General features: G+C 34.1%; 2 protein-coding genes across 3 annotated transcripts in view; one reads left to right on the top strand and one right to left on the bottom strand.

Annotated features, from left to right (window-relative positions):
* Positions 1–23731, bottom strand: part of LOC126821844 (proteoglycan 4) — a 42148-nt gene that overhangs the window by 14614 nt on the left and 3803 nt on the right. The gene's annotated exons all lie outside the window — the stretch shown is intronic.
* LOC126822570 (uncharacterized) lies at positions 10000–22542 on the top strand. The gene is made up of 4 exons (XM_056100959.1): positions 10000–10060; positions 10431–10594; positions 10764–11075; positions 22516–22542. The coding sequence occupies exons 1-4, from the start codon at positions 10051–10053 to the stop codon at positions 22540–22542; spliced, it is 513 nt and encodes a 170-aa protein (XP_055956934.1). The 5' UTR covers positions 10000–10050.

A 23731-nucleotide genomic window follows, 5' to 3' on the forward strand; every position in this document is an offset into this window, starting at 1 on the left:
TCAGTTGTAAATGTCTTTAAAAACATATATTGATTAATACATCAAAAAATGTCTCTGCATGAATTCAGGTTTTCTACATGTGAAAATTTCAATAATTCTGATACCGACAACAACAAACCCTAATTTTCTATCAATAACATAGCATGGTGTTACCAGTATTGATTATGATTAGTCATAGTAATAACACCAAGATTATATTTCTTTCATGTCAAGGACAAAACAACTGTTACACATAGGATTAATATTAAAACATATACATCTGCAGGTTTTCCTACTGATATTTCGTGAAATGAAACAGGGTTTAAAGATGGGTTCCCGCGTACAAACTTTGTGATTTAATGGTATATATAGACTAAAAACATATTCAAACTTATTAATTTGTCATAACTTTGCTTCAAATCGTCTCAAACATTGTAATTGCGAAGGAATGTCCTGCTATAAAAATTTGATCAAACCAGGTCATGTTTACGTCACGTCTTGGAAGTCAGAGGAGAATTCATTGCATACATAAGACGATGTTGTCTTTAATCGCTTACTATTTATTACAAATATCGAATCCTAATTAAATTCTTGGATTATCCACTACCCGCGTCTTTTTCCGTCATTTTTATCTCGGAAAGTGTCGTACGTCTAACTCTTCATAAAGTTTATCAACTTGTACATCAAGCGCTCAATGTGCGCGTGTGACCTTTGACATCACGCGTGCAGAAATTCCTAATCGTCGGGCTGTTGATTAGGGGAACCCTTACATTGACTGTATACGCTCCATGAGTGTTTTTCGGGGAATCCAGTATTTTTCTACCAAAATTACCATACTTTTATTGGAAATAACCACCCAATAAAAACTTTTCTGGGAACCCATCTTTAACATCCCACTTTTTTGCTATGACTGTGCTATAAGAGAGATTATAATCCTACTGTGGCGCTACAGCCAACTCTTTATTTCAAATTTCTACTGTCAAGGGTTCTTTTACGGTCACGCTTATGTGTACATGGGATGGGACCATGTCTTTTCATACCATTCGAATGACTAAGACGTTGTCCCTTGCCAGACCCTCTGTCCTACACCAATGATAAGGGGGAACCATGCCACAAAATTTGATATTTTTTGTAAATTTCTAAAAATCAAAATTTGGCAGAATTCCACACCGAAATGTGGCCTGTTTATCCAGAAAAAATGGCATACTAGTGTTGTGCATTGTCAATATACTAGTTCTTAGTGAGGCGGCGAACTAAGCCATCTTCTGCTTGATCCATGCACAAATACACCCGTGCATGGACCAAGCAGGCAATGGAACAGTCAGGCGTTCCTAGTCAAGTGTTGTTATAGTTATATTCAATGACATCATTTTTTTTAACTTTACCTGTAATTTCCCAAATAGAAATGAAATGAAATGGGGTTTAACGTCCTGCTGTTCTGCTCCTAACCTGGGCTAATGAAGACGGGCATATGCCATACAGTGTGCTATGAGGGAAATTTTGGCCGGGCAGCGGCACTACGGCCTACTCTTATATCGAATTCCAACTGCCAAGGGATCTCTAACGTGCAATGCCAATGTGTACACTGGACCTTGGTTTTTCGTCCCATCCGAACGACTAGACAGCTGTCCTTTGTCGGGCCCTTTGTCCTGCATCACTGACAAGGGGAAACAAAGCCGGAAAATCTGGATGAACTTTCTCGGCCAATGCAGTGATCGAACACCCGACCTCCAGGCTAGCGAGCCAGCATCTTACCCACTTATCCACGTGATCCTCCTTCCCAAATAGAATGCCATTTGCTAATACCATACCTCATAAGACAAGAATGGTAAGATTTAAGACTTTTCGGTTCCATACAAACTAAGCATGACGCTATTCTTATAAACGATAATGATTACTTTATTCTCACAATCATTAATGATTTTATGATGTCAAAAAAATACCATTTTACAAAGAAGAATTCAAAATGTGTAAATGTTCCAGTGCAATCGATAAAAAGTTCTGCCATATTAGATAACGATATCGTCTGAGCATGTTGTAATATACTGTTCTGACAATATCATACATCTGATGCATATCTGGCAGAATAGAACGAATGGTATTCCTGTGATGCCACTGTCTTTCCATTTGGCATCGTGCATCTTTATTATCCTGGTCATCACTTGCCAGGAAAGCCAGTTATCAGGACATATACCGATCCATTGCCTCGTTTATGCAGAGTTAATCGGTTTTGAATATTCATAGTGTGCCCTACATACGAACATTGTGGCTGACGTGTAGTCACAATTAAATAGACAAATCCTGTTTCTGTATGTTGGGTAACTTTACAGTGTTTTGTTTATCTTCAAAAAACACAGCAAATTGCAGCGATTTCACATGTATGACTATGAGCTTGTTTCGGCAACTTGGATACTTTATTGAATTTTTAAAAATAGTTTTAGCCACAAGACCGATGGGTGGAACAAAAAGTCATAAAAATCTGGCCCAGCTTATGGCCTAAAACTAAGACAACTAGAACAAACTTCAATGGTCACTTCATCAAATTCAATGAAATTTTAATGTATTATGCGTAGGGGTGGTTCCAGCAATGCACAGCGGAGTATACATCCCATACCCAGATTGATCTGTGTTATTCTACTTTTCTAGTCAAAGGTTGAACTCTTCTTCCATAACCAGTAACTTACTGCATCAATACGCAGTCGCTGTCGCTGAAAAGTAATGCCTGTAATTTGAAACAGGTATTCACCATGTGGGGCTAGGCGTCCAGACATTTAAACATAAAGGGATAATTGATGTACATGTAGTTAAATGCAATTTATTTGTTTCTGAAGAAAAATGAACTGTTCAAAATCTGATATTCCTCTAGTATAGTGAGTCCTATTCATTTGTTTCATTGACATGATGTAGAGCTATTGATAAATATATAAATATATTATGTCTTTGTTAGTAAACCAGTCTATAATTATTGACCACAATATTAGTCATCAGGTAGATCACCTTTCAGTTAAAAGTCAGGTCTAGCTACATGTAGATATACTTAGATTAGGGCTCATATCCATTCTCATTTTCATAAAATCCTTCTTTGTTTAACTGTTATTAATGGACTGGTAGATTATAGATAGTATTATCTGACTCATCCAAACCTTCTCTGGTTTAATTCAAGTATTTGTTATTTATGGCATTCCATCCATATTGGACACTGGTGTCTGTGTGTGTGGAATTTTGTAAACTAAACTATGTTTGTAGTTCAACTACATTTTCTGAAGACCATCTGTTTATGACTATGTTTTATTCCTGTTAGCATTCTATCTGTATCTAAATAAATTCTTTCTGGAACTTATTCTGGTGATCTTTTTATTTTAACATAAATATTGATAAATCATGGTTTAATTACGAGGTCTTTAAATCATTATAAAAGACTGATAGTGGATCAACATGTAAATACATATTTCTGTCCATACAAAATTATATGCCTTGTCATATAAATAACAAATTAACAAAGACAGATTTTTGTTGAATGAAATTATCTGGTCTCTAATGAAATAATATTGATCCTCCGTTCATTTTACAACCAGTACTCAGAAGTATTATAACCTCATGAATACAGAGTGACTTTAATATAGTTGTACATCTCTTTACCTTACAAGACTTAAGCACTGATGTTCAACAATTCTTGACAACTATCTCGCCATTCAGGAATTTCATATCTAATTTGTTCGGTTTTAGTTTGCAAGATATCCAGTGCATGTACAACAATTTGTATCCTTATATATTCACCATTAAACTGTTAGATTTTTATAAAAATCTCAATGTGGGCACCAAATTTGCAAAATAAAAATACAATCTACAGGAGAGGTACATGTATTGGCTTGATGTCATTTCCTATGTTTTTATTAAGGTTAACATTAAAATTGGTAACGGTGACAATTGACAACAATATCAGTACAAGGTTGGGGGGGGGGGGGGGTAAAGAGAAATTGCGAGCTATGTCTTGGGGGTGGATTGTGCACAAGATCAAAAGTTCTACTGAATGACAGATTCCAATTAAGATTTGAAAATATGAAGATCCATAATCAGGGGTGGGTCCAATTTTCACTCCTGACTGTAGTTACATTCCATAGGGCCCTATTCTACCAAACTGGGACTTTGGCACCAAATCGAATCTGCAATGGACACTACTTTTTTTTCTCAATTCAGTCATCCCCTGTGAATTTTTCCGACATGGACAATATACAACAACATTTCAATGTGAATACACTATTTGAATGATACAATTCTAGAGAGTGCTGTAAAAGTTATGACAAGAGATTAAATATCAATCATACAGTGACAGATAGTCCAAACAGTTTCCATTTAGAACTAATAACATGGACCTTATTATAAAGCCCATGTTAATACTATAGTCTGATGGATATTGCTGTACATTTTGACTGTGGATATAATAGTAGAGATAAAGCGGTAACAATTGTACCATTGACTGATTGAAGTATGACTCATCCATTCCAGTAATGTATTAAACATAGTAATGTGAGGCAAGGTGCAACATGCGTCTTAATCAATTGGACAATTTAACACTTTAGAATAAACCCCGATTTTTATCACAATTACGTAGTTTCTCCAATATCTTATAGTTAAATCACTTTTTGATGGTCTTATTACCAGATCTTCCAAGATGTCCAGATAAAAACTCTTCTAGTCTACATTTTAAGTCTGCTTTAAGACAGTGCATATAAACGAGAGATCTTATTAGACCACACATATTGCTTAATAAGAGTGGGCAATGAAAATTAAACCTAGTAGGAATTTTAATGCCTAATTAACACTATACTGGTTCTTTATATAAGAAACTGAAAATATGAAATTTCAGATTATTTATGTGTAATATAATACACACAAATCAAGTTTGACTGCGATTACTTTATTGCTATATCCGGCCATTTTACAAACTGACCTAAGAAAGAAATGAAATGGGGTTTAACGTTCTACTGTTCTGCTCCGAACTGGGCTAATGAAGTCGGGCATATGCCACACAGTGTGCTATTGCTATGAGGGAAATTTTGCCCAGACAGCTGCACTACGGCCTACTCTTATATCGAATTCCAACTGTCAAGGGATCTTTTACGTGCACATTAATGTGTTCACGGGACCTTCCCATCCAAATGACTAGACAGCTGTCCTTGTCAGGCCCTCTGTACTGTATCACTGACAAGGGGGAACCACGCCGGAAAATCTGGATGAACTTTTTCAGCCAATGCAGGGATCGAACACCCGACCTCCAGTCTAGCAAGCCAGAGTCTTACCCACATAGCCACCATGATCCCCAACCCAAGAAAGAAGTGTTACATGTACTATATATTTTAGCTTCGATCTGTGAGTATAATTTCATTCTACATCCCTGTTCCATAGAGCTAAACACTGAGAAAATGAATCATCATAAGATCAAAGTCTTCACAGACCTACAAAAGACAGATGGCTTTAATTAAAAGTTTCAAGATCAATATTATCTCATTCTTCAAGATCTACAGGTAATCACTACAGACAAAACCAACTCTTGCATACTTCTTTCAACAGCCACAAATTCCTGCATACTTACAAAATTATATCAGCAACAGAGATGTGAATAAAATATGCACATTTCACATCCAATTTGTATGCAGATTAATAAATATTTATACAATTATCAAGGCAATATTACATTTTTTTCAAATGCTACAGGCAGAATCGGTGTCAAGTTTACATTATTTAATCCTTTCACTGATAACTTCTCAAGGTCACAAAATATGGGAATGCCCTATAAATGGCAATATTTCGTTTATCCATGCTTCATTTGACATGTAATACTGAAATATTTTTTCAATGAGAGGACTGGTTATCTCCCAAATATGATACAGAAATATTTTATCCAGATTTAATTTTGACTTATATTTCAAATATGATACTGAAATAGTTTATCCAGATTTTGTTTTGACTTATATTTCAAATATGATACTGAAATATTTTATCCAGACTTCATTTTGACTTATATTTCAAATATAATACAGAAATATTTTATCTATGCTTCATTTTGACTTATTATATTTCAAATATGATACTGAAATATTTATTATATCCTGAAATATTTTATCATTAACAAATGTTTAGCAACAAAATTACTAATTTTATACCAAAATGGACAATAATTAAATAAAATTTAGTAAATTTCACTTTGATTACAGATATCCAAGATAATCTCTGGATCTTTAATAACTGTTTTGTTCATACATGTATAAAAAAACAGATGTAGATAAACAATATTATCCTTAATCCAATACTACAATATCTATTATTGGAACTGTTGTTTGTGTAATATTCTCTGAGTTAAACAATTACAAATTGAACATTTGAAACATTTTTAATATGTTAGGTTATATCAGTATATTAATCACAAGACATAATTCATCCAGAACTTAACCAAATTAAGACTTAACCTATCTACTATACAAATGGCAACAATTCACAGACTAGCAGAATAAAGTCCTATAATACACACAATTGAGCAATCAAACGAGATGAGGTGCATAATTCCTGACAAGCGAGTAATCAGGCGTACTGACGCCAGTAACATTAATATTTACTTGATAATAGCCCTACTAATTAGATAGTTCTTCTGACTGAAAGAGTTGTCCACATGCGATCTGACCATTAGTCAAATAAACTAGTATAATAATAAACTTAAACATCTCTCATTGGAACAGTTGAGATTTGAGATGCATTCAGTAGTCATTATTTCACTTTAATAGTTTCATATCTCTAAGACCAATCTTCACATTTAAACCTTTTGAAATCTCATGAGCACAGATGCGTAGAACGACAATCATTGATTTGTGTGAAAAAATAAAAAGCAGTATTAAAGAAAGCTTTCACGGTAAGTTATCTCTGATCTAAAAACAACCACAAAATACAATTCTTTTACCAATTACCAATAATAAAACGATCATGTGATAAAATTAATTTATATTTCCTCCACAAGTTGACTCATTCTGATTAAATATCAACAAAGTGAACGAGGGAAACGTAAAGAAACAGTGAAAAAGGAATATCTTGTGCACGGACTAATAGTATAAAAATTAATTTCCATACAATCTGGGGCCATAATCCAGGAACTTATGGTTCGATATGTGCGAATGTAGAAAGGAACCGAGATCGGTGGGACATTAACACATTTGACATTTCATAAAAATCGGATCCAACTTGTGACCTCTAGACAGTCCACAACCTTCATATTACTTTAACACTATTAGCGTATATAGAGTGGTCATTTTGTCCGTCAGTTTTGGTCCAATTTTCACGAAATTCTAATTCAATCATCATTATGGTGTAACAGTGATATATTAGAACGGTTTTATAAATCGGATCAAAATTGTGACCTCTAGGAGGACCACAAACTAAAAATGTGATTTTTTGTACATTCAGGAGCCATAATCCATGAATCTTTTATCCAATACATGCCAATATCGAACGGACCCAATGTCTTTTGGAGAAAAAACTATATTTCAAGTTCCGTCAAAATCAGGAATTGTGACCTGTAGAGTACCCACAAACAAATTTATTGTGTTTCCTTGATAATTTATCAGAGTAACTAGAAGCACTAGCACAGAGATCAAAGAGATAATTCAGAGCTTTAGCTTTTGTATACTGTAGAAGCTTACATATACATATTTAAATTATTAAAACTAATCCTGAACATCTGTTGTCAAAGAAAGACTTTAAATTAAGTCTATATCAGATTAGGATTTTAAATATTTTGGGTGAGGTTATAAATAAAAACCCTGATGTATATATTTAAAAGATAATTTATGTATTATTTCAGTTCAACATATACACAGTCCTACACACAAGCCAAAATTCTGGCTCCAATGGAGCTACAGTAAGATCTCTAATGCTGTCAACACCTATAGCTACTGTCTCATTATTATAAAACACATGGCCATAGACCCACTGAATCTTATCTTTATAAATGTATTGTATTTCAATATTTTTTGGTTGTGGGAGGAATGTGCTATCTATGTTGGCACACAATATCAAATTTCACACCGATGTTAATATTGTATAATATAAAGATATCCAATGCTCATTGTATCATTTGATATACTAGCAGACGGCTTATATTATATTGTACTGTTCCTTTCAAACTGGAATTTCATTATGTTGAAATTAAGAGAATTGCCACTGAGAAGAGATGATAATGATTCCAGATTGTGGATTATTTTGGATGACTTTATAATATATCTTAAGAACAATCAATCAGAAAAGGATAGGATTAAATTATTGAAGAAATATAACATTAAACGAGAAGTAGAAAGATACCAGGGAGGACATATCAAAGTTGTTGGTGGCACAGAATGCATAAGTACTTTGGCTATTCTAAAATATATTTTTAATCATTCCGAGGACTTTGAAAATTGTTTTTCCATTGGAAACCAAATAAGTAAAGATTTTTTCTCTTCGGTACCATCAAAAATTCAATTACAAGGTACACTATTAGATCTTTACAAAGAAATATCAAATTTACTTGTTGGGAAGGACGATCATAAATATCTGAAGCTTGATGAATTGAAAATTCCATTCCTTGAACATTCATATAAAGTTATTTTTACAAATGAAGAATGGTCAAGAATATGTTTATTCGAGCACCATTTTGCGCAAAGCTTGTGCAGTGAGCCTGTAGGTGATAGTATTAAAAGGCGTTGGGACTATCTGAAATCACTAAAAGAAGCTAAAAACCTAAGCAAATCTGTTGTAAAAAGTGCCCAACAAACTATTAAATTGAGAAGTCAAAGGACAACATCAAATGCTGTTAGTGAAGAAATACAATTATCCACAATCAACAAACATAGGCCTTCTATTGTAGAATCTCAAATTTTCAACGCAGTCACAACAATATTTCCTGTTGAAATACAATCAGTTACATGCGTAAAATGTATGTGTCCTGGTATCCAGGATTTTTTAGATACAGTTGACATTATTGTCGGCTGTACTAGTAACTGTGAAGCACCAACCAACAAATTAACAATACAGATGATATTGAACATATGCAACAAATATCATTCGTTGAATTGTCATCATATTATGTTCATTGATTCCAATTCTTTAACACCATACCTGCAAAAAAATGGTCATATTGCAAGATTTAGTCTTTATGACGACCTCCGGTTAAATAAATTAAGTACACATATATTGTTTTTATGCAACGTTTTACAAGAAAATGTAGTTCCAGAAGAAATTAGTGTCAACGGAATAATGGAAAGATGCCAGTCATGTTTTGATATATCACTGCCCAAGCCTTTGTCTGTCACCAATTTCGACGTTCTCCAGGAATTTCATTTGGATGTACCATTGGAAATGCAACTTATTCTTGAAATGTTCATTAACAAAGATAGTCTTTACCACAAGAACTTGTCTGAAAATTTCTTAAATAAAAAATACGAACGATTGTACTCTGTATATGAAGTTCTATTGAATACATTTAACAAAAATTTCATTGGAATTTTCCAACAAAAAATAACAGACGAACTTTTAATGAACTATCACAGCATAAGTACGCTTTTCAATATCACAAGTAAATATGGATTTACAACATCACTGACATTTGCTGAAAACAACCTTATTTCAAAGTCGATGGATGATCAGCTCTACTACCAGACCTATATCAAGGAGTACCCTATTACATACGATACTCTTGCTGGTAATGTGACTCAAATGGTTAGCCTTAGGCAGTGTCACTTGATTTTGATGTTGGATAATCTTGTACGTCTGAAGTATCACAGTGATCCCGATCCTGGAGAACATCGCTCAAAACAACTGTGCATGCTACCAATAACACTCCAGGGGTTGCCAAAAGACTCTAAAGCAACAGAAAACTGGCATGATGTGAATATCTGTGATGGATCACAACACTGCTCATGTAAAAAGCGGCTAATTTTGAGCAAAGAAGAGGCTTTTGATACCATTTTGAATCTTTCACATTCAGAGGAAAGCAGTTTAGAAATATTTAACAACATATGTAGATGGGGAAATAATAGCCTTTGGAGAATGTTACAAGGTAAGATTATTACTGTGCATTAACATCAACAATCTGGCAAATTTGTAAAGAAAAGAATTGTTCCTTGAGCTATAAATAATGGATATTTAGCCTTTCTTTAGAAAAGTATACCAGTGTATACAACGGTTTAGGGCCCAGGTACATGAAACAATTTTCCTTAAATTAAGGTCTACATTCAAGAATGTTTTTTTTTGTATTTGAAGAATAGGCCGAGTTACAAATTTGGGTAACAAGAGAAATATGAATATGATCCTGTAAACTTGCAGTTAATGAGGGTTTTACTTTCAAAATTTATTTTTTCTTGACAGATGACAATAACAATCCTATTAGTTCTTCCTACAGCTAGTATAAATATCTTACACATTTTCAGATACCACTTGTACATTTCCAAAGACATCATGGCTAAACAAGTTCATTCAAGAAGCCATTGTATTCAACCAAGAGATGGTGCCAAAATGTACATCATTGAAACCTGTTGAACCAGTTGAAGAACTGAAGTCACCAGACGATTCATCCCCTATTCCTATAATCCAGGTAACATTTCACCATACCTATCTTATTTCAAAATGATGAATGTGTGGAAGCAATGTTTAAGTCAGTTCTATCCCACACATAGTCCCACTCAAAATATTTCACACTGCAAAGATTTAAAATCTAGTTTGTATTAATATACTTTCTAAAAATCATTATTTTTGTGTTTCAGATATCTCCAGTTGGTTTGTCCTCGAATTATCCATTGTACACAAATGACGATAATTTGCACGAAATTGTTCATGATACCTGTAACATTTTAGATGACTCTATGGACCTTGGGATTACCCTCGATGATTCCCTTTTAGAAACATCCATGGAACAACTGACGATTCAAGAAACTGATCATGAGAAGCAATCTATAATTTCAATGTTTGGTTTTGAAAAATTTACCACACCTCCATTACTTACAAGACATCCACCCCCAGCAAGTGGAAGAGATGATGATATCAATAAGCTAAGAGAAATCTTAGATGATATTCTTGTAAAAGCTGGAATGGATAAAAACACTGAAAGCGAGTCGGTTTCTTTCGATAGAATTCTCTTTGGCCCAGACAATAAAATTGGTATTAATTTGCTGTCCCTTATTAAGGAAAATAAAAAATATGAGAAATTTTTGCCCGAGTTTCCACTCCTTCATCTCAGAAAATCCAAGGTCAATACTTTGTTTAGTGCATATCGCTATGCAGGATTGGTGGAATTATTGATGGTCATGCGTGACGAAACAACTACAGAATGGTCAAAATTGATAACTACTGAACACATTGATACTGCTACACGGCATATTAGAAGGCTCTCTCAATCTCTTCAGTTTGCTTTTACACTTAAATTTATTCAATACCTACCAAGCACGGATGCACAGTTATTTGTTGAGAATGAACTAAATCAAACTCCTATTGAGACAGCCCAGAAATGGAATAATAAGTTTGACGAATTTATGGTTACAATGAGAAAAATAAATGCTACTTTTGCTCTCCATTTTGATATGATGATACATTGTAATGAAGTTGTAGCTGTGAAACTAGCAGAACGTCTTGGCGGTGAGAATGGATACAGTCTGTTATTGGGAGCGGTAAAGTCATCTTTGTGGTTTTCATTCTTAAATGGAGCTAGTTCTTATGCACCCTATTGTACTCGCTTATTGACAGAGCATTATACAGCAGGAATCTTTCACCAGAATTTGAAAAAATGTCTGTTCTCTACTCCTATCGGAAATAGCCAGGTAAACTTTGCATGCGACACCAAACGCGAAATGGACCATAAAGACGCATTAAAGGGATTCCGCTCTGGATCTTCCCAAGAATCAGCTGTACGAAGAATGTCACTCATTGATTCATTCAACGCTGTTCATGCTGTTCAACAGAGCGACAGTGATTCTTATGGTGTATCTTGGAACTTCACTGAGACAGACATAAAACATATTTTTCGAGTCACAGAGGTTATTCTAAGACAAGATGCACTCTCAACACACCCCTGCAACATTCCACGCAATGTGTATGCCATTGACAAGGGTGTGCTGTCTCGTGAGATCCTAGATGATGATACAAAGGAAATTGGAAAATATCTTATTCAACGATTCATATGCAAAGACAATCTATTTCAACTCTCTGCTACAGATTCCCCCAAATTGGAAGATGTTTCAGGACCAATAAATTTGAAATCGCGCTTAAATAAAAATGTAAGTGTTACCATCAAACGAGTAGTAAAGCAAACGAAAATCGCACACAAATCAGAACGACAATTGAAAGAAGACAAAAGATCCAAGTTACTATCAAATGCTCTAAAGCAAACAGATCGGTTGAGCTCTGATATGAACATGTGTCAATCTCTTGTTAAACCAGACTGTAGCAAACCAAAAGTACAGAAATCCTCTTCCATGAAACTGGCATTGGCAAATCTATTAGAGTTTTGTAACCCACAGGAAATAAACAAGTGTATTACAACAGCATCAAAATTATTACCTGGTTGGCTGACAAAAAGGGTAAAGATTGTTACAATTGAATTTGCTGGAGTCAAATTTAAGACCAAAGTTGTTACCGGATCCCAATATCTATACTATGTCCAGAATGCTGTCCTGTGTCCAATTATTAAACAAATGACTGCTTTGGAGAGAGTGATTGTGTGTGAAGAAAAATATACGTTTACACCAGACAATTTCAAGGCCGGTACAAGACGGCAAAGAAAGAAAAACCCTGGTGTATCAGTTGTGCATTTAAAAAGTGCAGATGATATCCTGAATCAACATACTTTTCAACGTGATGCAATAACTGGTACTGATGTCGGCAAATCTATGATCAGCAACTATTTAGCATCAAATATCCACAAGTTAAAACTGCCACGTGAAATAACTGTAGATATTGACAGCGAAATGGCAACTAGTTGCATTTGTAGAGGCGCTTGCAATTGTAATCAGTATGCGATTCCCATTCGCTGCCAATTCACTCCTGACCAGACACCATGCCAGATAACCAACCTAACTGATATTCACCAAAAGAAGGGCGAAGCAGAAATGTCCCAAGTGGATTGGCTTATTGGGTGCAAAGACAAACTCGAGTCGGGTGATACTATTGTCAGCTTTGTAACGTCAGGTGACATAGATGCAGTCATAATTCACCTTTTCGCTGTTGCCAGACATTGGCCAAGGGAAGAAAATGGACATTTCAAAAATGATGTGTATGTTATACTCCAAAAGCCCCAGAAAAAATATGACATATTTAATATCACCCTGATTCTGGAAACTTTAGAAAAAACCTTCAACTCTAAGTTGATAGGGATCAAAGTACCCATTGGCCTTTGTCTTGGTGGCAATGACTTTATTCCCAAAATAAAAGGGAAATCACACGATAAAATATTAAAAATGTATGTATACAATGACCACTTTCTTTCCTCTCTTATAGAGTGTACAACTCAAATCCAGATTAATCCAGATATCTTTGAGGAATTTATTAAGAATCTTTACTGTCCCAAAAAACTAAATCCGGAAAGTGTAACATCTGAAGATGTTCGCAGAATAACTAGGGAAAGAAAGAAGAAATTGCAAAGTATTAGTTCAACCGATGGTCTACAACTAAGTAACGCGGATAACTGGATGCCACCTACCACCGCCATTCACCGCTTAGCCAATCTGATTCAACTCCAGATTGATTATCTGTTAACTGCTGGTGACCACAGTGCTGATTTACCGGATTTCATGTCGCTGCCATGTCTTAAAAAGTCAGCTACTGGAGAAGTGGAATATGACTTTGGACCGGATGCCTTCATGGCATTAGATTCAATTTTAAAAAGCAATGAAGGGGTGAAGCGAAAAAAAACAAACGAAACACCACAGAAAGGTCAAAGACGAAAAAGGCAGCTAACATCTACGCCTAAAAAAAAGTTACCAAAATAACAAAAATTATCTATGGTACATGTCCATTCCCTCCAGAACCCAAAATAATGTTTTTCAAAGATATTTTTCATATTTCAGAGAATTGTAAAACTACTGGATACATATTGCTTTTTTTATGTTGTATATGGTTGCTGACAATTGTTTGGGGAGATTGATTCATGCCCCCCCCCCCTTTTTCTGCTGAGTTTGGGGAGACTAAGAGATATAACTGACTTATAATTAACTAATATGGTAATTGGTATCTTACCACATTGAAAATGTATTATGTCGGCATGTATTACAAGTAATAAATTTCAATACCGGTCATGTTTTGATCTAGAGTGAAATGAGATGAAATAGTATTTTTTTTCTGTGGTTTCATTATGTGAATTACCTTATTCTCTTCGTAGATGTACATGGAAAGGAATATCTATTTTTAGAATACAATAAATCCTGTATTACAAAAATTAAAATTCATTATCATTTAATCTTATTCCAAATAAAAATAATGAATATTTAGTTAATGCATATAACCTGCAACGTTTTTGGATCCTTTTTACGTGCATATCAATTGTAAGTTTATTATGTTAAATGCATGTTCTAGTACTGTGGTAATATTTCAATAATTACAGTGTTGATCAATCTACTGGATCTTCATGTTAATATACTTAATATACAATTAATCTTGCTTAGTTTTTGAAGATCAATTCATAATTGAATTTATATATATTTTTAGCTTTTTTAATCACAAAATTGTATTTTTACTTTATAATTATTAAACTCATCTGAACATTTTGGTGAAATTTGCTCTCTATAAATGTATTAAATAAAAATAATAAGATACTTTTACTGTATATGTAGTATTTTTCTCAATGTATTGTTAATGCTGTTAAATAAAATTCTGATCTAGATATAAATAGCTTATTTTACTTCATAAGAACCCAGTAAGCCTTTATGGGGTCACACAGTTGAAATTCCTGTAAACACCAGAAGGGATATGGTATCAAATATCCACCTTATATGACTGTTTCCAGTAATTATTAACGACAGTTGATGACAGTTAACAATATACACCAGATAGTCCTTATCGGGCTGGATTTGGCCAAAACCTGGTTTGTGTGTAGGACTGTACAGATGATTATTTAATCAACTAAACAGTTTTCATTTTGCCTGGTATCTCCACCACATAGAGATTTTTTTATTTCTGTTATATTTGATATCTAACAACTGTTCACTAATCAATGTTGGTACAAAACATTTACGGTATCATAATGGCATCAGCTAGTCAGTTTTTTACATATATTCTACTGGTATCTTTCTTTTCTTTCTGACTAGATCAAAATAAATGAATCACAATAATGTGATAAATATATTCCAATAATTTATGATTTTCATTGAAAAGTGAATTTCAGGCAGCCGTGATATGTAGAAAATTTTTTGTGTCTAAACGTTATAGATGTAAACTTCTAATAGATCCAATGTGTTTTACGTCCAAAATGATGTAATAAATAACAGGGTTGGGAATGTCAAGACATCAGATCGTCTTTTTTGTGAGAATTTTGGAAATAAATGGATATAGTAGAGAAAAAATGGCAGACAGTGTCTTGTCAGATTTTGTAGAAGTTAACCAGATGGGATGTATGATGATCTAAAGTTACCACTATATTTATCAATTCTCTCTCAAATCAAATACTGTATTGGGTGTAATAATTACCGAAGTGATTCATAAAGTGACGATTTAACCCAAAATAAATGCCACCATGACAGTTGTCTATTTTTTGTTGTCAGTAGAACTGAAATATTTTGTTGTCAATGTCTTGACTATAAGATGTATTAAGAGTGTTTTTAAGTGTAAGGAGTTGTTTTCATTATAAAATATCAACTTTACAGTATACGTCCACATACCTGCATTGATATGGTACTTTTTAATATTTCGAGCGTGAAATATTAAATTGGTGCAATGACAATAACATCACAAGTGGCAAAGAAGGCTAAATATTAACAAAAAGTGGGTGTGATACCACGCCAGGGGGTCTGGGCATGCACCAAATAAATAGTTGCCGTCTTTGTAGTATAAGGAATAAATATGCAAAGTTCCAAGATGATCCATTCAGAATTGCAGACAATAAACAAAAAAATTGGGCGTGGCTCTGCCCCTGGGGATTGGATATGTAAGGATATAAATAGGTACAACCCTGTTATTAAAATGATTGATATGCTGAATTTGAACAATATTTGTTAATAATTGCAGCCTATAGAGTATTTACAGACAAAAAATTAACAAAAAAGTGGATGCACTACACCCCTGGGGGTGGGATCATGCACCAAAATCAACAGATGCCGTCCTAAGGGTATAAGGAATAAGAATACCAAGTTCCAAGATAATCCATTCAGAATTGTGGCCTTCAGACGTTAAACACAAAAATTGGGCGTGGTTCGGTCTATGTGGTTAGTATTGTCTGTATTTTTTTCTTATCAGTTTTTGTTTTGTATGTAGTGCGGTTCTCTTGCACTTACTATTAGACATTAAATATACGTCCGAAAAATCCACATAACTATAGTAGATATAAAATTCTAAATTTAACAAAATCATTTTACATTAGTCTGTCATCAATCAACAACATTAATTAAAGGTGAGAAAGAGATTCTAAAATTAGTATGATAAGACATGTAACACGCACAAATCAAAAGTAAAAATAGAATTCTGTGATATTATCTTATCCTGAGAAAAAAACACCTTAAATTCCATAAATCACCTTCAGTTTTATAACAATATCAAATAAATCTGGGGTTTCCAGATAACCTGAGTAAAATACGGCAAGAAGCTTTAAAAGTAAATATTTGTTAAAAAGTCATGGAAAGAGAGAGAGAGAGAGAGAGAGAGATGGGGTTTAATGTTCACTCGACACAAACTAGTTCATTTCAGGACTAACATATGGTTCAATTTTATTTCGATAATTTGCTTGCGCGTAGGGGTCTTTAGCAGTGGGAGGAAACAGGAGGACCCAGAGAAAACCCACGAGGTTGGACAGACGACCCTAATCCTTGTCACATACAACTGGGGAATCAAAACCATGCCAGTTGACTCAATGACAGACCTTATGATACAGAGTGCACATGCTAACCACTCAGCCATACCCCCCCACCCCGACACGGAAATAAGTTTACAAAAGCATATAGACAATAAAATATAGTCCTCCGGATGCCTAGAACTTAAGATCTTGACACTTGAAGAATCTAAATGTTGTTTAATAATATTTATATTGTTTGTAATAAGAAGTAAACGCTGAGTAGAAGCAATCTTATACACTACGTTTAATTTGCCAGTGTTATCAGCTACAGAACATAAATATCTCAGCTATGAACAATTTTTTGCGCCCAGTTTCAGATTTCATCCTGATAAGTAGCATTTTTTTTCATCTTTCACACTAAAGAATGAAGGTGCATGAAAATAGAAAGCGGTGCACCTGAAAAACAGACTACCAGATGTTAAATCTTACCATATGTACTGTATAGGAAAAACATGCAAACAACATGCATACATAGAGCTTACATATCCATTCATTCATATTCTCACTTTGTACCAATTTCATCAACACAAATACAATGCAGCAATTTATTTTATGGAACAAACAATTAGCTGCTATTTTTAATATATATATTCTACATGTATATAGAGAGAGAAATGGGGTTTAACGTCCACTCGACACAAACTAGGTCATTTCGGGAGTAACATATGGTTTAATTTGATTTCAATAATTCGCTTGCACTTAGGGGTCTTTAGCAGTGGGAGGAAACCGGAGGACCCGGAGAAAACCCACGAGGTTGGACAGGCGATACATGTATATAGAAGTACCAGTATATATGAAAGGAAATGTAGAACAATACTATAATAATACTAGAAATTGTGCAAACTTTGAAAGAAACTGCACTGGAAAATGTTTCTGACCTGAAAAGTTCTGATATAAATATCTATGGTAATTAAAGAAAGTTTTTGCAAATATTCAGGACATATTGCAAAATTCTCTGGGAAAGATGTGACCACCACAGAATAAACATCTGCAGGAGAAGGCCGATTCACCAAACTTTATTTAGCATGATAACAAACAGAAACTTACAAAGTACAGATATAAATGTTGTCAAATTTACTTATACTTTTCCAATTGAAAGATTTAGATGTCCTTCAGTACATGTCTGAAAATCTCCTCTCAATATCAATTTCTACAAAATGGCCAAGACAATATTGGTCTATAAAAAGAACAATTTTGATCATCCATAAAATAAAATATTTCCAGAAATGAGTTGGAAAACAGATGGAAGCTTGGAATATAAACATGTTCATAAACTTGTCCATGTTCCTACACGTCTACTCAAAGGTATCAAAAATTCCATTAAAGAAACCACCCCTGGTGTTAGAGAAAGAATTTATTAGTAATATAAACACAATGAGGTAAGTATGTAAATCCTGTATGTATTATTAGTGGGGTTATCTTCTCATGTCACAGTAGTTTAGTGTATAACATGTTTACATAAACTCAGGTGTGTTTATGAACTACTGGTGAACATGAAGCATCAGTTACCATCAATGGTGCCATTGGTAAGAACCAGATGGCTAAAATTCCAAGTTTTTATGACTTGAACTAACATTCCATATTCTATTAGGTAGATGTTATCTTATGTACATGTACTAAAGGTTAAACTGGATCAAAATAGATCCGCCATTCATTTACATGTACAACATTGTAAAAATAAAACATAAGGAGTTTTCATCAAAAGCATTGCTGCTGGTATCTTTAAGTTAATTTAAATATCATGGAATATGTGTGAAAAGACCATGTCCTCTTAGCTCAAGTACTGGACAAGTTTTTCTGTGCAATTAGTTTATAGCATTTTAGCTAAGAATTAAAACAAGATGTAATGATTTGGAATAGACTTTACACATTGAGCAGGCAGAGCGTGGTTCTAAGTGACCCAGCCTTCCTAAAAGTGTGCGTCATCTTGCATACATGGTATTTTGGAAGTGAAAGACAAAGTTCAAAGACAAGGCCTTCTGCAAATACCCTTGTAGTCTTACTATAAAATAATGTAACTTGGGACGCACACATCATTGATTTTTTTTACAATACTGGGGACTTCCTATCTCAATCTAAAACCTTATGGAGTCAAGCAAATTGATTGGTTTAAATGAAGAAGTTTTAAACATCTGATTTTGCCCTTGCCTACATATAAGCACCACCTCGGCAACATACTACCAAATTTTCAAATGTCACTGGTTTAAGACCAAAAGGTGTAAACTGTTGCCAAAATTTACAGCAGAACAATGTTCCACTTGCCATATATAGCTCTCTTCTCATCTGCAAACTTTTAACACCATGTTTTAAAGTGACATACTGATATATAAGAACCCGTTTTATGTTTTAACCCATTTTCCTTATTTTTTATATGCGGCCTTGATATGTAAATAACTTAATTTAAGGGATGTTGGATGGCCGAATGGTTAGCATGTGCATACTGGTAAGGTCGTCATTGAGTCAACTGGCGTGGTTTCGATTCCCCGGTTGTAAGTGACAAGGAGTGGGGTTACCTGTCCAACATTGTGGGTTTTCTCCGGTTTCCTCCCACTGCTAAAAACCCCTACACACAAGCGAATTATTGAAATAAAATTGAACCACATATTAGTTCTGAAATGACCTAGTTTGTGTCGAGTGGACGTTAAACTCCATTTCTCTCTCACTTAATTTAATCAACCTGTCCATAATATCATATCACAATATATTGGACATTAAATTTGTAATAACAAGAAGATTTCAACAAGAATGAATAAGCATCTCCTGAAAGCTCTATTGCCTTGTCCTTCAAATTGACACTGATCTAAGAATTTTGAGAATGTATACCCTAGCCTGGGGATATCACTTGAATTAAATTCTGGCCATGATGAAAAAATTCAGGTCTTAATGTCCAAATTATCTTTGGTCTGGATTGGTGATATCAGAACGATTTAACCTTTGACCAGATGGCATGACACTAGTTGTACTCTCAAGGGAAACACCCACTTAGCCTACTTGATCTGCTTCCTATTAAGGTCTTTATTTAACACCAACCAATAAATTACATAGTAACCCTATTACCCCATCTGGATACTTTTTCTCTCTAAAACGAAATAATTACGGATGCAGTGTTTCTTTTTTCCGTAAACTGTTTTTTGGTAAATATGAAAACATCCTGATGATTAAATATCTAGAACACATGGTAGGAAGAATACCAATATAAAATTACCAAAATACATTAAATAAATATATACATGTACTTGAAATTTTAATCACCTCACTTGTGTCACACTCGAGTTGATATTTATGTAAAAGGTTGTTTTAAAAATCCATAATACCTTATAAATTTGCTTGAACCGCAGTAGCTTGGTGAGTAAGATTCATTTGGATTTTCCTGTGTGCTTCCTCCTTGTCAGAAGTGGAGGACGGAAGGCCTTGCAAGGGACATTTAGTCTTTTGGATAAGATGAAGAACATTGGTGTGCATGCAAAAGAACCCTTGACAGATGGAATTCAAAATAAGAATAGGTTGTAGTGCTGTTGTCCGGGCAAAACATTAAACCCCATTTCATTTCACCTAATAAATTTGCAAGGGTTGCCATCATTTAAAAATATAGTTAAAAAATTCCACCCACAAATAATAAGATTCATGTTAAATAAATCAGTAATAAGATCTGTCTATTGTTGTCATGTTCATTCTTATAGTTCATCTGGCCTGAAAACAATGCCAGAATTCCTGATGTTACATTTTGTTCTTGAAACCATGATGGGTCCATTATATTCTACTTCATAATAGCTATACATGGTTCCAGCACACTTCTGCTTCTCTCGTTTACACATTTGTACAATCATTACCACGCATACCATGCTCTACATGTTATTATTACTCACAAGACATGTTTTGGCTAAAATGTCCCAGTTTGTTTTCACAGCAGACAGACAAACTTTTGTTTTAATACTGTATATTTGAAGCTGATAGTATCCAAGTATTCAAAATATTTGGACAGGATTTAATATGTAATTCTATAAAACTTTTGCCAATTATTATTTTATATAAAGTTGATCCGATCCGTAGGGATTTGTTTCCAAATCCAGCTATTATTAGTCAACATTATTTGCATCAAAACTTCTTCTTAAACTATAAAATTTCAACACCAAAATTAAACCCTAATATAATGACACATTTATCAAATTGTCTGTAAGATATCTTCTGTTGGAGAACTCAAGACATGGGGCATGATACACAGCAGTGGTAAAGAGTATCTTATTGCATCTATCTCCCCCTGTTGTGCTTATCACAAGACCTGCTGCCAACTTAGGATAAAGAGAAGTAGGGAAAGGATATCGTTTGTGCATTTTATCAAATATACTGTAAACATAGTTGACAAATGATGAAAATGGAACTGATCTTTCAACAGGATATACATCATAAACACTGAAAATGTTTTTGTAAAGAAATCTAATATTTAGTCTTGGAAAAAACCCAAGGAACACCAAAATAGTTTTTGTGGCATTTGATAAAATAATAAATTTAATTTTCTTTTTACCAATAAATGTAATAATAGACCATTTAAGAAAGGATTTCACTTGAAGCAATTCATTATTCAAAATCTATTATTTAAGAACAGAAGTAAGAAACAATGCTTTCACTCAGCAATTCTTTAATTAAAATGTCTGTTTAAGAGCAGAAGTAAAGAGACATGAGAAGTTAATTATATTACAAGTATTTAACAGACAACACATGGTCATCATCATTCAGCTAAAGGGCAATCTCAATGGTCAGTGAAAGATGAGGTGAGTTGTCAATGTTGCCACCTTGTCGCTTTCAACAGTGTCCACCATTAACTACACTAGACAGTCAGATTAAAATGAGGAAACTTGATGCTGTAAAAATGTTCCTAGATTTTAGCCCATTCAGTCGCTAAAGTTGAACTGGTTTAAAAAAAAACCCAGTTGAACTTTGTCGTCTGAACACAAATGTAGGGCAAATACACCAGTTAAAAAAAAAAAGGCTTTTTTTTTTTAAACTGACTTAAAAAAAACCTGGCTCCAGCTCATGGCGGTGCCATACAGTTCCATAAGCGTGCAAGAACCAAATAAAGAATTTGAATAAAATAAAACCAAGTACGAACAATCTAAACCATTAGACAAAATGCGTAGTTAACTGGCTATAGTTAAACTGGCTTGACTTATAGTACGTGTGAATGCAACACGATGCTGTCTTGAAAACCCAGGCCATTTTGAACTGGTTTAAAAATACGCTCTGAACGGTGTAGAAGACTGGGCTCAATTAAATAACTGGCTATCCACATCTATTTGCATGTGTACAAGTCTGAAATTATACAGGAATTTGACATACATTTAGGCTGGCATTAACAGATACATGCATCACATTAGCATTTAACTTTGTCCAAATACTGCTGATAAAGTTGAAACATATCATATAAGCATATGTTATATATATCTGTGTGGGCTGAAAGCATTTTTTTATTATCATTCCTAAATTTACAGATGAGTGTCAAGAAAATACAGAATTAGCCAAGCTGGTCATTGAATGTGAAATCTGTAGGCTATCAACTTTCTGCTGGGGAAAATTGAAATCCAAATATACCCTAGGTGCTAAATACAGAACACAAACTACATGTATAAAGAAAAATTAAATGAATTCAGTACATTTTCAGTGTAATAGGGTTGAACTTTACGGGTGAGATCTAACAGAGAGAAACTTAATTTGTGTCTAGAAGCTGGATCTCTGATTACTGAGGTGATATGTGCTAACAAACAGATATCACTAGCTTATCATTATGTAGAACCCGATACAGATCATTGGAAACATGATAGTATGATTTTATCTCTTTAGGCATTCAATTATATTTACAGGGAAATATAGCCTATAACAACACTTCCAGGCAATAAATATAATGGAATGGAAAGGGGTTTTTAATCAATGGTAAAATCCTATATACAATGAAATGAACGCTCATCAACAAATGTAGAACTAATAAAATGTTTAGAAATGAAATGGGGTTTATCGCTCTACTGTTCTGCTCCATCTGCGTAATGAATACTGGCCTATGCCATCCATTGTGCTACAATGGAAATTTTATCCGAACAGCAGCACTTCGACTTACTTTTATATCGAATTCAAACTGCCAAGATCTTTTACATGCAAGCCAACATGCACACGTGACCCTAAATTTTTCGTAACCCATCCAAACAACTATGTTATTCCTTGCCACTTGCTTTCACATTGTACTTTGCACGGGATTCAAAATTCCTAAAATAAAAATCTGCAGCTTTAGTTAAATTATAAAATGAAATGGGGTTTAACGACCTACTGTCCTGCACCGACTGGACATATGCCATAGTGTTCTATGAGAGAAATTTTGTCCGGACAGCGGCACTACACCTACTCTTATATCGAATTCCAACTGTCAAGGTATTTTTTACGTGCAAGCTATGTGTACACACCACCTCGATTTTACATCCCATGCAAACAACTATACATTGTCCCTTCCCAGTCCCTCTGTCCTGCACCACTGACAATCCACTGACACGGCAGAAAATACTGATGAACTTATTAACCCACAAATAACTTCTGTGATCAGTTACCAAATCTAATGCCAAACACTTTTACGATTCATTATTTATATCAACAAATATTTGATTTTAAATTATTCAACACTTGACACCAACTCAAAATTGCCATGAATAAAACTTCCATGTC

This window comes from Patella vulgata, chromosome 5 (genome assembly GCF_932274485.2).
Source record: "Patella vulgata chromosome 5, xgPatVulg1.2, whole genome shotgun sequence".
NCBI lineage: Eukaryota > Metazoa > Mollusca > Gastropoda > Patellidae > Patella > Patella vulgata.